This window comes from Melampsora larici-populina (assembly GCF_000204055.1).
Source record: "Melampsora larici-populina 98AG31 unplaced genomic scaffold MELLAscaffold_39, whole genome shotgun sequence".
Lineage (NCBI taxonomy): Eukaryota > Fungi > Basidiomycota > Pucciniomycetes > Pucciniales > Melampsoraceae > Melampsora > Melampsora laricis-populina.
In genome coordinates, this window is record NW_006768803.1 from 463,704 (window position 1) to 478,806 (window position 15,103).

The 15,103-nt window shown below is 40.8% G+C and overlaps 4 protein-coding genes across 4 annotated transcripts; 3 read left to right on the top strand and 1 right to left on the bottom strand.

Annotated features, from left to right (window-relative positions):
- Positions 1-7,853: 7,853 nt before the first annotated feature.
- On the top strand, positions 7,854-8,753 carry MELLADRAFT_57049 (uncharacterized protein; the record flags this gene model as incomplete). The annotated part of the gene is made up of 4 exons (XM_007413827.1): positions 7,854-8,019; positions 8,085-8,216; positions 8,299-8,362; positions 8,432-8,753. The coding sequence occupies 4 exons, from the start codon at positions 7,919-7,921 to the stop codon at positions 8,489-8,491; spliced, it is 357 nt and encodes a 118-aa protein (XP_007413889.1).
- Positions 8,754-9,626: 873 nt separating this feature from the next.
- MELLADRAFT_109830 (uncharacterized protein) lies at positions 9,627-10,041 on the top strand (the record flags this gene model as incomplete). Its single annotated transcript, XM_007413828.1, has 2 exons — positions 9,627-9,874; positions 9,951-10,041. 2 exons carry the CDS (start codon positions 9,627-9,629, stop codon positions 10,039-10,041), a joined length of 339 nt encoding a protein of 112 aa, XP_007413890.1.
- A 278-nt stretch (positions 10,042-10,319) lies between these two features.
- MELLADRAFT_90680 (uncharacterized protein) lies at positions 10,320-10,995 on the top strand (the record flags this gene model as incomplete). Its single annotated transcript, XM_007413829.1, has 4 exons — positions 10,320-10,495; positions 10,564-10,695; positions 10,766-10,829; positions 10,900-10,995. 4 exons carry the CDS (start codon positions 10,320-10,322, stop codon positions 10,993-10,995), a joined length of 468 nt encoding a protein of 155 aa, XP_007413891.1.
- Positions 10,996-11,886: 891 nt separating this feature from the next.
- On the bottom strand, positions 11,887-12,675 carry MELLADRAFT_109831 (uncharacterized protein; the record flags this gene model as incomplete). The annotated part of the gene is made up of 1 exon (XM_007413899.1): positions 11,887-12,675. One exon carries the CDS (start codon positions 12,673-12,675, stop codon positions 11,887-11,889), a length of 789 nt encoding a protein of 262 aa, XP_007413961.1.
- Positions 12,676-15,103: the final 2,428 nt, after the last annotated feature.

Consider the following 15,103-nt stretch of genomic DNA (forward strand, 5'->3'; position numbering starts at 1 on the left):
TTGTTTGAATATCAAGAATCTAATAACCTTGTTTGGAGCAGAGGATGAATAGGATTGTAAATATGGTAGATACAGGTGGGCAGGCAGTAGCTGTGGATTTTTGGATCAGGTATAATGGATATGATGAAAAAGGTATGGTGGAAACAGATTAGAGATGGATAGGATTCAAGGTCAATGAAAACAAAAGAACAGGTTAAGGACAAGAACTATGTAGCTTCATTGGATAATTACACCTATTTATAACCTTTTGAGCAATGGACAGATGTAGGAAGGATAAATGAATATTCATGGTATCACCACAGCTACAATGTCAATAAGATGATTTTAGGAGCAATGGTAGGGTCAATTGGGATAAAGAGTGTTACATAGTTTCTCAGACCTTCAATAAAAGAGGGTTCCAGACAAACCCAAAAAAACCTGGGGGTCTAAGCTGAGAGGCCTGGAGAAGATGAGCAACTGAAAGAGGTGCACAGCTGGCCCACAGTTAGAGTTTCTTTTGTTGGTGGATCAATCTGGACATGTCAAATACACCTTGAGTGACTCTTACATCCATTGACAGTCCAGGATTCTTGGTGACAATGCTCCACAGCATTTTTTTGAGCAATCAGACACTGATTACAATTCAGTCATAATTCAACTGTTGGAGATTGCTCTTCAGCTACTATTGAACAGATCTCAAAGCCATCCAAAAAAAACTTGTGCTTTGATTTGTAAAAAGGGGACTGATGTGAAATGTTCTGGAGCAATCTAAAACTCCAAATATTCAAAACTCTTTACAAGCCAAAGCCATTTACACCACTAAAAACAACACAAGCAAGACTTTGCCACCTTCCACAGATCTATGACTCTGGCTCTTTTATCACAAAAACAACCTCTGGTAACCTAGTAAAGCAACAATCTGTGAATTTCACTTGTGTCTGAAACTCTGACTGAGTTCTCAAAGGCAGAAAACTTGTTTGTCAAGGTTTTGCACATCCTCCAATGTCAATAGTATTACTGAAGAACTTATTGCCCAATCTGAGACCCTTGTTGTGCTTTTTGAGGAGACCCCCCAGGTGTTCTAACTTGTGTCTCATGAAACCTTTATATCACAAGGATAATTCTGAGCCTCAGGATGTTCAAATTATCCAAAACTTGACACTTGGGGTTGTAGTCCAATTCAAGATGTACTCATGATATTGTTGGAGGTTGACACACACTCCATCCTGACAACAATACAGTGGGCATCCACATACATTGTGATACAGTTCAAAGACTCTCAGTAGTATTGCAATTCAGGTATGGTATGTGGTCAGTGTATAAGGTCCACACAGATGTCCCTCTCTAGACAAGAGTGACATATTCCACCAATCACATTCTGATACCCTGTCTAATAGTTGTCAATGATGTGAGTTGTGTGTCCTATTGAACCTTGAGTTACAATCCACTTAGTTATGGTATCAAGGTTTTTGACTTCAACAATCTCAGGCTTTAATTTCCTTGTGCATTGAGTGGACCTTGAAGCTTGAGAGTATGAGGTGTTTTCAATCCCACAATCCCATAGAGAGACACATAGACCCCGTAGGGGTCTAGGACGTCCAGAGCCATCCCATAACTCACATAGCAAGTTAGGCAATGAATTACTTGCCTCTTGCAAAAGGCACACATGGTAAGACTGGTCCATGAAGATGACATGGTGTTGGATACAATGATACCCAGTAATCAAATCTCCTGCTCCAAGAAACCTAGCTTATGATGTCTCATGATTTTGCAAACAAGGCAGTCTTCACAAGTGAAATTTTCCAATGGAAGTGATTGACAAAGACCCAAACCTACCTGACTTATGCATAATTCGCAAAATATTTTCATGTCAACATGTCCAAAACGGCAATGCAACATTTAAGTTACATCAACCTCATTATCACTGCTCATTGCGCTAACTTTTCCCGTACTCTCTGGTTCTACTGATCCACAAATTTTACACAAAATTGTTGATTTTCCATTTGTAAACCTTATTTCCCCAGAACCATCTGGAATAAGAGTCTGGCTGGGGACAACTTTGCAAGCCTTCTGTACCTTTTGTTCACCAAGTAATCCTGCAAAACCCATAATAAACACTGTGTGGAGCAGTCTTGTGCACAATGTACACAACCTCAACCCCACGGGAGTTGTTAAAATTTTATGGAGCAGGGATTGATAGATTTAGAATCTAGAATCTGATCACTATTCCGCAAACTGAATTACTCACCTTTCTCCAGATGAGAAGAGAACAAGTTGGATGAGGGAAGAACAAATCCAAATGTGCTACCCCAACAGGTATTTGAACTATACAGAATAAATCTAGTTGGGTTTAGAATGAATACCACTTGATCTTGTAAGCATAACAAACACACACATGTCAAACAAAAGAAATGAGAAAGAAATATACATATACACAAAGTTTCATAACTGTGAAATCTAAGCATAACATATGTGCCTTCACTTAACAGAAGTTGCATACTTCTTGCCTAAAAGGCTCCTCAAAGGTTGACTCTCAACAGCAGATAGCACATGTAACTTTTCTCTCAAGCCTTGGATGACACCACGGGAATCAATAGGTTTGCAACCCAATTGAAGAAAGTTGCGGTGACTGGGTTTGCAACTTTCTTCAATCACAGATCTTGTTCGCATTATGTTTGCATTATGTTTGCTGACCTCCCTCTTTCTGTCCCAGTGTTAGCACCTTTCCTTGAAACACTTCATCCTCATCACACCTTCAATTGCAATGATGAAACTTTTGTTGACTCCAAATCTAACCAAGAGGCATATCTTTTCAAAATGAACAATGAACTGGGGGCTCTCAATTGGCTCAGTGCTCAACTGGTGCTATCTTCATGGGATTGAAAATAGATTTTGTGTCCTGTTATGATCAGCTCATCCAATGTCTATAATATGATCAAGTCAATGAAGTTGAGGTGAACTTGTTTGTAGGAGAGTTGGGTGAGTGAGGAAGCGAAATGGTGAGCACTGAGGCGAGGCAAGGTGAATTGAGTTTGTGATTCATTTCATTTCCTTGTGTGGGTTTTGCTCAAGGGAGGTCAGCAAATGTAATGCAAACGTATTGCAAACAAGATCCGTGATTGAAGAAAGTTGTGAACCCGGTCACCACAACTTTCTTCAATCGTGTTTTGAACCTTTTGATTCCTGTGGTGTGAGTAGTTCAGACAGGACCCCGGAAAGCTCCCCTTAAACCTACTGACGTGTTTGGTATGATTTGAGTGGTCAAGATTTGGTCATGTTACAGACCAAACTGGTATGAAAATGTTTTGTTGGTCTTCATCTTACAGATGTGCCCGGTATGATTTTTAAAATCTCACCTCCATACCAACATTTTTGGCACTAAATGGCAAGGTCAGCAAATGTAATGCAAACGTATTGCAAACAAGATCCGTGATTGAAGAAAGTTGTGAACCCGGTCACCACAACTGTCTTCAATCGTGTTTTGAACCTTTTGATTCCTGTGGTGTGAGTAGTTCAGACAGGACTCCGGAAAACTCCCCTTAAACCTACCGACGTGTTTGGTATGATTTGAGTGGTCAAGATTTGGTCATGTTACAGACCAAACTGGTATGAAAATGTTTTGTTAGTCTTCATCTTACAGATGTGCCCGGTATGATTTTTAAAATCTCACCTCCATACCAACATTTTTGGCGCTAAATGGCACCAAAACATAGCTTTGTAGCCCAGGGCTCAATTTTGGTACTGAAATGTTACCAACCAATTTGGTATGAAAGCTCCAAAAGTCCGGGATTTTTGGGTATGAAAATTCTCAAATTCCGGGTTTTACATCGGTTGGTTCAGGGGGAGCTTTCTGCGGTCCTGTTCAGACCCAATCTTTGAGGGACTTTTTTGCAAGAGGAAATCAACTTCCTCAGGGAAGCAGTGTACATTGTGTGCAAAGATCAATGTTCTCTATGGGTCTCACAGAATTCCTTGGCAAACAAAAGGCACAGAAGTCTTGCAAGGACATCCTTAGCCAAACTCTTGTTCCTGACCTTTGTGAGAACAAGGGGCCATTGGGAGAACCCTGACAGTACTGTCAGGTCACTGACAGTTAGGCCTTTCAGTGACCTGTCCCTTGCCCGTGAAAGCTAGCACAATTCTTTCACTCTTCCTTTCCGCCATGTCACATCCCCAATGAAAGCTTGGTGAGTACTTTCATTGATGTAAGCCACCTGTGTGACAGGCCCCGTGGTCCTTTGCCCTCATCTCAGCTTCCCCCCTTGTCTCATCCACGCCTCCACTTAATTGATCAAGATCAATCTTTCACCACCTCACCTCAACTCGATCGCAACCGTGATGCCTTCAAAAGAACCACGTTCAGATCATTTCTTTTAGATCTTGTTGTAATCCCAAATAAATTCCAAGTTTCTTTGGATCAGAATGAAATTTTTTAAATTAGAGACAGCAACGTGATTTGATGAATCCAAAGGTTTTATCTTGTGTTTTTTTGTTGTTCCGGTGTTTCTTTTGGAACAAGAATAAATCAAACATATTGATATAATAGCAATACAAAGATAGACAAGAGAACAAGAGAAGTTACAAGCATTTATGTATGAAGAATTTGTCAGAAATTGAAATCAAACGACTGTGATTCAACAAATAAGAGCTCTTAAAATGAATGGAGAAAAAAAGACCAAAAAGAGTTTACGTGATTGAATCTTTCTTACTGATGAATCTACACCCGGAATCAAAACTATTCAAAGGAATAAAGGAGATCATGAAGGTCAGTCTATGAAGAAGGCCTTAAATCCAAATTAGCAATAGTCAAGCATTGATAAGAGAACTCCAACCTACAAATGACTGTATTCATTTGATTATTACTACCAAAGATTCAATTTCTTTCAATCGAGAATTCTTGATGAGTAGCATAAGCTTGATCAATCCTATCTTGATCCCCTGAATGATGATCATCATCTGATTTGTTTTGTCGTGATTTAAATGAAGAGATTTCCGATCTAACAGAAGAAGGTATTGAAGCTCTTTGTTCTGATTGTCTTGATGAGCATTGAGTTTGTTTAAAATCTTTTTCATAGGTTGATAAGACTTCTTTACGTTGGTTGGTAAAAAGTAACTGAACGATTGAAATAGATTGAGATGGGTGAAACATTTGAATGTTTTCACTGGATCTGTCTTTTGGCTGTTGAACAGGTGCCAACAGTAGAGACAGGGGATGTGACAGATAGCCTCTCACCAGGACCCTGGAGAGCGCCGAGGGAACCAACCAATGAACGGATCATACCGGCCCCGGCCACACATTTTGTAAATTTCCCGTGAGTGAGGGCAAATTGGGACAGCTTGCCACGTCACAGGAGATTGTTCGTAATGTTTGCTATTGATTACATACACTTGCACCTATGTGGCACATGTAATTACGGAGATATCCGGTTGTAACACAAAGTCCGACCAGGTATGAATTATTCTCAAGCCTCAGGGCAAAAAAACCTTGATTGCACTTTTGTGCGGCAACCAGACACACTGTGGCTTCCAGATGTACACCAGCAGATAGCCTGTGTTTTTGTGCATCTTTTGAGCATGTCACATGTAAAGGAATGTGAGATGTGGTTTCACAGGATCTTGGTATCCGAAAACCTTGTTTCATCGGTAGGTTCCCTTGGCGCTCTCCAGGGTTCCTCTCTCACCTGTCCATATTGTGTTATCACCCATGAATTCATGGGTTGTGGGGGGCCCTGACAGTCAGTGTCAGTGTCAGAGCCTGACAGTCACGGCTCTCCCAGTGGCTGCGACCTCTGACCTTTGTCTGTGTGCAAGTCTGGGATGATTACCTTAGTGGGGCTTGGGTTGTGAGCAACAGTGTGGGACTTTGTTAAACTTAAAGGGCAATTAATGTGATTTAAAGTCACACATCAGCAATGTGACAGTTTGTCACTCACACTGGGAATAAAACAGTCTGAAAACCAATTGAAGACAGTCAATGTGACCAGGTTGGCAACTTTCTTCAATCACAGAGCTTGTTTGCCTCAGGTTTGCCCCGAGCTTCTGATTAACCTTGCATCAGCATGTCCTGCAGTCTATCTCCTTTCTCTTCTTACTCAGAGATCATTCTTGCCAACTTCAAATTTTTTCAACCAAATCCAGCAACACTAATAACATAACATAATCTTGATTCCATACCTACATACTGTGCTTTTGGATATCACTACTCCCAAGTACATAAGAGCACAATAAATATATATAATGGCATTTATTTACTGAATAAAGCTATGAGGTTGAAAGGAATTGCTGAGGATTGCTGTGCATACTGAGGCATAAAGAAAAGTGATGATCCATGGGCTGACTGATAGGGAAGGACATCTGGTACTGAGTAGTGCATGAGACTCGAGGGTAATCAGCAAACCCATGGCAAACCTGCACACACTGTGATTGAAGAAAGTTGTGGACCCGGTCACCGCGACACTCTATTCAATGGGGTTTCAGACTACCTTTTTCCCGCGGTGTCAGGTGCTTTGTGTGCAATCGGTGGCAATCGGAGAGTCTGAGATGTGGTCAGTGTATTCAGACTCGGAGTCGAGTGACCTACAAATTTCCCTCGCAGTGAACTGTGTACCCTGCTACAGTCAACCCTCGATGTAAGCATAGAGATTGGCACAGATTTTCTCTTGCTTATAAGGTGATATGCATACATCGCAAGGCACTTTAGCTGGTGGGAGCAAAAATCAGCACACAATTTTCAATGCTTAAAGCGTGATATGCATACATACTAGATGCTTACATTGAGGTTTGATGTACTCTCAGGATGTCGATGTGTTCTTCAGGATCTTGTCTTTGAACGTATTGCAATTTACGACTCACGATATCATACTGTGAAGATATAAATTGACCAAAAGACTCCCATATGAACTGGTGATGAGTGACGTTCGACTTCCTGCAGCTTCGGTCAGACTTTTCTCACCCATCGGTTCGATATTTTCACGCACAATGCTGACTTCACAAAGCTTTAAGAAGGGTCCCGACTTTTGGTTGTTTCAAAATACTTCCATATCTTCAGTTTATGTATCTCGATTTCTCCGCGTCCTAATCCTAGATCGATCTCAATAAATAATCATCAGCAACGCTTTCCAACACTGCCATCATGCGTACTTTTAGTCATCTGTTCATCCAGTTTTGGCTGGTTCTGTCTTATTGCAGCTTGACAATCAGATCACCAGGTCTAGTGTTTAATTTTGATTTGACGCCAGATATGAAGACAGCAGATTTCGATGACCAGAATTCACCTTTATCAAAGTTGATCACATACGTTGTGAAAGGTTCCACAAAACCCAAGTCAGAATACCTTTCGATATATCCGAACAGAAACTACGTAGAGATGGGTATAGAGATTCGAGATTCTTCAATATTTTGTCCCGGCGAGAATAATGATAATTGTCAACATGGATTTAGGTTAGTGATTTGCAGTTTCATGACCAGTTTTCTTTCGTATAGTATGTGATAAAACCTTTTTGGCGAATTTGCAGGCGTACGGATGTACTACCAGCCATCGATAGAAAGACTGCTCTATCAGGCACCACTGTATTCCATCAAGTAAATCTAAAGATAAGAATTTGGTCAAAAGACGATGTTTAACCAAACATGTTTGTATTTCCCAGAGCTTTCGCACAAATTCCGAACTACCATTGGATCTTGACCACGGATATCTGTTAGCTAGCATTGAAATTCCGGTCAGTGAAACCAGTATGTTCATGTATCAATGTTATTTGTTAAACTGACATCATATTATACTCTTCTCCTTTTCATATAGAGTGGTACGCCTAACACCCTCCTGATGTGAATATGATGTTCTCTTTCATCTCATGTGTTGTTGATCAAACTGGCAGGCGATCATGTGTTTGATATCTTCACCGGAGTCCAACTGGGTGGCTCATCGGAGTACAACGGAGCGATGATTCGAGTCAGAGACCTGAACACAAACGTACTTTATGCGACTCCGTTGCAAGACGGTACACTTTATAATTTTGCCATCGCTGTTGATTGGGATTCAAAGTAAGCGAAATTCTTCCGGGTTGATACCATTACAAATCCAAGTTAAGCAAAGTATCTTTGTACAGCACTTTGACCGTATATGCATCACAAGGGGATGACGAAGTCGTTCAAGTGTCACGTTCAGCTCCCAACGATCCTAAAGTCATCGCAGCTGAAAATGTTCAGAAAGGAGAATGGCATGCACAATTGATCAAGTTGTCAGTGACGTTGATTGAATTTCTCAAAGTTAAATGAACAATCTGATTGAACCACTTCTTTTGGTACAAACCTCTATCAAAGTCCCATTCCAAACGATGATGATCCTGTTGAAAAACAAAAAGATGTTCCACACTATGGATTCCAAGTTAGTCATTCAACTTTGTCTTTTGTCCTTTTGGCCTTCGCTCAATTTTCATTTTGATATTGAATTCAGGAATCAAATATTCACGAAGGAGTATTTTTTTCTCGAATGTATGTAGAAGAAGGTAATTGAGCGGAAATCGCAAGTGAAGCTCATCATAGAGATTATCATGATCTCACTAGGAACGCTGTGAACAGATCAAGACTTGCAAATTTGTAACTTTCCTTCATCTTGGGTTTATTTCGCATCTAGTAATTGTGCTTCCTGGTTCTAACATCCCTTTTATGACATGGGAAGAGTCGCGAGAGCCACTTGTATGGCATAAGGTTTGACCATGGCATAGCTGAATGACACAAGCAAGAATTAAATAAAGATGCATATCGTTCTATCTTCCATTTTCAGCGTTTTTCTTGTCTGAGTTGAAACACATAATCATATATCCACCCAGAAACGTGAGATATCGACAAAACTGGATTCTAGCCAATCCTGACAAGGTATTTAAGCCAGATGTCGTTATCTCCTTTCGAAGCCGTGAGGTGAAAACCTCAGGACGGGAAAACCAAAGGTCCCTGGTAGAGCAGGGTAGGTGTTTTAGCTCACCCACATTTGATACTTCCAAAGGAAATTGAGTCAACTACAGTTCAATCACTTGTTCTTTACGTGCCGTGTACCGAATCACCTGCTAGTCGTAGCAGGTCGTAGCTACTGGAAGGGAGACTGGTACCACCTTATCCACGTACATAACTATTTACGTATTCCATTCTGACCCCAGCGGCGATGATTCAAGATTTTGAAAAAAAACTCGTGCCCTGGATAATGGATTACCTGTGACAGAAGCATTTATGCAGCCGACACAGTCATGTTTTAAGTACTTTTTCTCACTTGAACCCCTCTGTTCTCACGAGTTTCCTCAGGCACTTGTCCTCAGGATGCCAATGCCAGTTTGCTGATTTTGGCTTTCTCATATGGAGTCGGACGTGATTTTGAAAGTCGCACTTACATATCAACGACAAAGTTGCTGTATGAACCGGTGCTGAGATATCTTGTAATTTGTACTGTCCTCGCCATATAAGATCTCGACATCAAGAAAGGATGCCCACCCAATTCCCATCATTTTAACGCATTTCATTAATTTTGAATCCCAAATCTGAGTAAATCCTGATAATCATTTGCACTAGATCACCTTCAACGCTTGCACCAAGCCATAATGGACGTTTTTAGCTGTCTGTTCATCTACTTTTGTCTGGCTCTATCATACTACAGCTCAATGATCGAAACACCAGGGATGGTGTTTGATTTTGCTTTAACACCAGACATGATAACATCACATTTTGATGATCCTAATTCAGATCTATCAAAGTTAATCAGATACGTTGTTAAAGGTTTTACGAAACCGAATACAGAATACCTTTCGATTGATCCGAAACAAAATCTTGTTGAGATGGGTATGGAGATTCGAGATTCTTCAATCTTTTGTCCTGGCGAGAATACTAAGAATTGTCAGTATGGATTTAGGTCAGTGACTTAAAAGTTTCATAATAGGCTTGCTTTTACTCAAGATCCATTAATTTTTTGGGATATGCTGCTGCAGACGTACGGATGTGCTACCATTAATTGATACGAAGACTGCTCTAGGAGGAACCACTGTTTTTCATCAAGTGAATGATGATCCAAGAATTTGAGAAATTTCACGCAATACTTGGATGAAAAATTGAATACTTTTTTGGTTGCATAGAGCTTTCGCACAAATTCAAAACTGCCTTTGAACCTCAAACATGGGTATGTGTTAGCTAGTATTGAGCTTCCAGTGAGTAAAATCGGTATATCTCAGGCGATATCGGTGTTACTTGTTAAACTTACATCGTGAACTCCATTATTCCTTGAAATTTAGAGTGGTATGCTTGACATCCCGTTGATACTATCATGATCTTTTCCTTCATCTAACTTGTTGCTGATTGACATGGCAGGCGAGCATGTATTTGACATCGTCACCGGAGTCCAATTGGAGGAGGGCCCATCGGACTACGACCCAGCGACGATTCGAGTCCATACTCTGAATAATAACGTACTTTATGCTACACCGTTGAAAGACAATACGCTCTATAATTTTGCCATTGCTGTTGATTGGGATTCAAAGTAAGCAGCATCTCTCCCAATTGATACCATTGCACAAATTCTACATCTAATCAAACTCTTGTCTTTAGCACTCTAACCGTATACGCATCACGAGACGATGCTGATTTGATCCTTGAGTCAGGTCCCATCACAAATGATCCTAAAGTGATCGGAGCAGAAAATGCTCAAAAAGGAGAATGGCATGTACAGTTGATCAAATTGTAAGTGAACTTGATAAATGTTGAAAAAAAATCGATTTAACAATTTTGTTCATAAATATCCCAATCAAAGTCCCATTCCAAATCCTGAGGATCCTCCTGAAAAACAAAAAGATACTCCGCACTATGGACAACAAGTTAGTCAATTGATTTTATTTTTTTGACCTTAGCTCTTTGACTTACTTTACCTTTTCACCTTAACTTCAGGAAACAAATATTCATGAAGGCGTGTTCTTTTCTCGAATGTTCGTTGAGGATGGTGCTGGAGGGAAAATCACACGTTCAGCGACTGCTCATAGATAGAGATTAAAATGATCCCACTACATAGTGAAAACTTTGCAGATGTGTATTTTTCTTCATCTTGGGTTTCATTCACGTATAGCCATCAATCTTTTTGGTTTTGACCTAACTTAACTAAGTCCCTATGCTTCTTGCCGCGAGCTTGTGAGCATAGGGACTTATATCTAAAGTCAAAGGCCTCTCACACTACGCAATACACCTTCCAAGATTTATCTTGATCCTTAATAAATTTTTACCTCCAGACATTTCCAAAGCAATAAAGCACTCGCTTTTGATTCCAACTGGAGGGCGTGATGGACACTGGGTTGCAAAAGACTTTTTTCTCGAAATTCAGAACTATTGGCTGAAATACTTTTACAATAACTCCGTGGGTCTTGTCCTCTTTTGATCTTTCAATAGACATGAGCTGAGAACCATTGATGACTGTAGGGACAAGGTACAAAGATTGAAAGACTCATGGAGAGATTTTCAATCATTATTCCACTTGTGAGCTCGCTTCTTTCCCTTCAATATTGGTTGCTTTTATTGGAAAAGATCAATTAAATAAAAATGTTATATAGCTGCGTAATCAGATACATCAAATGAAGATTCGGTCTGGCCTAAAGGATATTTATCAGAATAATCCACACCCAATCTCAGAACCAACAATGCGATCATTTCTACAAATGGCTCAGGTTCACCTGAGCGACCCCCAATTCTCTGAATACAAGCGAGCTGATGATGAAAACGATGAACTTGATGATATAGAGACATTAGGAATTGAAAAGCTCCGATCGATTCTGAGCATCGAAGCACGAAAAAAGCTCGCTTCTCGCTTCATCTGGGGGGCTATGAGCTCGACAACAAAGGATCAAGAAGATTCAGATCAACCTAATGAGATAGCAACTCCTTGACTCAAAGAGATCCTGATGTACTCGAAAAATGAGCAATCTCTTTATTTTTATTAGCTTGTTTTTGCAGTTTCAATCTCAATGTCTCTGCAGTCTTTTCGGCGCGGAAACGCTTTTGATCGGCTATACCTTGAGCTTTGAGGTCTCTTTCAACAGCCTTCAATCGCAATTGCTCCTCATGTTCCTCTTCAATGAGTTGTGTGTTGAGGTATTCTTGATCAATTGAAATTTGTATATCTTCTATTTCGTCTTGGTGTTGTTTGTAAGAGTCACTTCGAAGCCAAGAATTGACACTTGCTATTATTGAGTCAAAGAGTCCGGGTACCGTCTGTCCGCCAAGTATATCTCGAAGAAACATCCCGTTTGAAACTGAGGTGTAATTCTTAGCAATTTGCCAAGCGTCCTCACGGCTGAAAAGAGTTTCGGGTAGATAGGGCGGGTCAGTTGGATATGTTTTCTTGAAAAGTAATTCATAATTTCCAATGATTGAGACGGTGAGATCAATCATTGGTATATTCATTTGGATTGGGTCATCTGACTTGCATGCGAGTGGAATATTGCTAGAGAGCTTTCTTTTCCTACTCTTTCTTGGAATATTGAGTAAAGATTCGTCTTCCGGCTGAGATGGAAAAGACGACATCAAAGATTTCAGATCTGACAATTTTGTTTGTGGAAGCAGGCGAATGAGTTGAGCAGCTCCTTGAGGGTCGCAATTTGAACATCGACAAGCAGCCATTTTTAAAGATTTCTGACGCTCAATTTCCAAAAGGTAACCACTATCCGACAGAGACATGGGAATATAACCCTTTCTGTATGATTCAGATTCATCAGATTTTGAATTGTGGTTGTTTTTTGGTATTTGAGTAGCATCGGAAAAGCTTACAAACTGTCCAAGGTATAAACCACTCGCAAGCAACATGGTGTAAATCTTAGAGCATCCATACGCTCCTGATTGTTCATCTTGGGGTTGACTTCGATATCTGAAGCCGAATTTTGCCCACTAGGCATGTTTGGCTGAACAAATAAGATGACCAAGCCTTCGTCTGGACCACGCCCGGCTCGTCCAGCCATCTGATTCGAATCAGATGGGTCCATCGCGCCCATGATTACCACAATCTTCACGCGGGGCCAGTTCTGACCTAGTCCGAGAGCAGAAGTAGCAGAAATGATTGGAAATTCTGAATCACCGTAATCTTTTGCCCGTGTTGTTTTGTCGTTATCGCCAGTAACAGAATGATATCGGCGGATACATTTTGATTTTGGATTCTTGTAATCATCCGGTTGACCTCGTGCTTTTGAAACTACTTCCATTACTGTCAATGTTCTATTACGAGTACCCGAGTATATGATCATCGGAGGCAATTCGTTGTTTGAAACAGCTGACATATGAGGAATGATTGTGGTAAGGTCTTCTGATGAATCAATTGTTCCAGTCAAATAAAGTCGAATGAATCGTAGCTCAGGACGAGCAAGCTCTCCCTGTACCATTGTCATATTTGACGATGTTAAACTTAAGCTTTTCTTTATCAATGAAACGGCTTGAGGTCGACAAGTCGCCGACATCAAAAGAACCGGACTATCATCGGTGGCCATCAGTTCTGGGCCGAGTTTTCCGTAAGATGATCGAAATATACCGACGTCTTGTGGAGTCACATGAACAGAGAAGTTCTTTGAAGCCCCACTTTCTTGAAGCCCCCATAAATAAATACAGTGTGCTTCATCGACCACCTTTAAGACAAGATGAGCCTGGAACTGTTTACTGTGGTAAAGAGTTTGGAATGATTCACTATTTAAGAAAATCTCGGGGCTCTTTGTAAACCAATCAAAGATATTAGTTTCTTGTGAACAAAGAAACGAGACACCCCGTTGGACACAAGAACATACCAAATAAATGAACGAGTAGTAATTGTTTTGTAATTGCTTCAATACTGCCTTATCAAATGTATTCCTGGTGAGATTCACCGCAGTGATGCCGGAGAGTTTTTTCTCCAAAACCTAGAAATAAGAACGAGGTTCTTCAGGATGATACGGCTGACATGAATCAGGTTCCTAAACAAACTTGATTATCACCGAGCGCATCTAGCGGGTTCAATACCAAGACAACAGCCTTCTTGACCTTTGGGAACATGAGGAAGAAGAGTTCCGACACTCGACTCTTTCCAGACCCGGTTGCAGAAAGTAAGAAAGTATTTTGACCGTTTGCTAAGCTGACAGCAGCCTGTAGCTGAACGTCTGTCGGCTCGTTATTAGACCACCTGGTCAGGAATTTGTCTTTGAACATTTTCCATTGCTCAGTGACTGTAGCCGTGAGTATCTTCAGGCTGAGGGTTAGCCGCTCCAACTTCAAGCTATGGCTGGACTGGCTAAGATCATTCAAGTCTTGACCTTGCTCATCGTCTTTTGGAGCACTTCGAGTTCGCATTCTCGACAAAGACATATCGATAATCGATTGGAAGCGTTTGAGGCTTTTAGAAGCTGCTCGATGACCAATCAATTTTTTTGATGGAGTTGAGACATCGCCAAATTTGGTTTTCAAGCTGCATGGATGTCACACACGAGCGTTGAGCCAACATCCGCAGTCATTTTCGAAATTTCAGATCAGCTCTTTTTGAGCTCAATGAAGACTTTTTGTTTTGATTACAAAACTGATAGTTAGATTGATACAAAGACGCGTAAGAAGCAAAATCGAAACATCATTCAAAGAGACGAAATTCCGTAATGGGATGCGAAAAAGTTGTATTGATACAAATCTCTACCACCAAAACCCAGATGGGCTGCTCACCGAAAAACCCGACATTAGATATAACACCGCGGGAATCAACTCGTTTGAAACCGGATTGAGCTTAATTTCGGTGTCCGGGTTTGAAATTTCCTCGAATCGTGAATTGTTTTCACAACTCGTTTGCATTATGTTTGCCGATTCCCCTCGGGCTGTACTCTGTACTCGGCTGGCCCCGTGGATGTACAGTCACATCATACAGCAACATCCCCTTTCACCATTCCTCACCTACATCCTCATTCTTCAGGCCTCAATCAACCGAAAAAAAGCAGTTCAGCGGGAACATCAAGAGCGGTGAGATATGTAGTCCAACGGTTGGAATCACAGGTTTAGCAAGTAGCCCGTATGTCAGGGTACTCGAGGGAAATCGGCAAACATAATGCAAACGAGTTGTGAACGAGATTCACAATTCGAGGAAATTTCAAACCCGGACACCGAAATT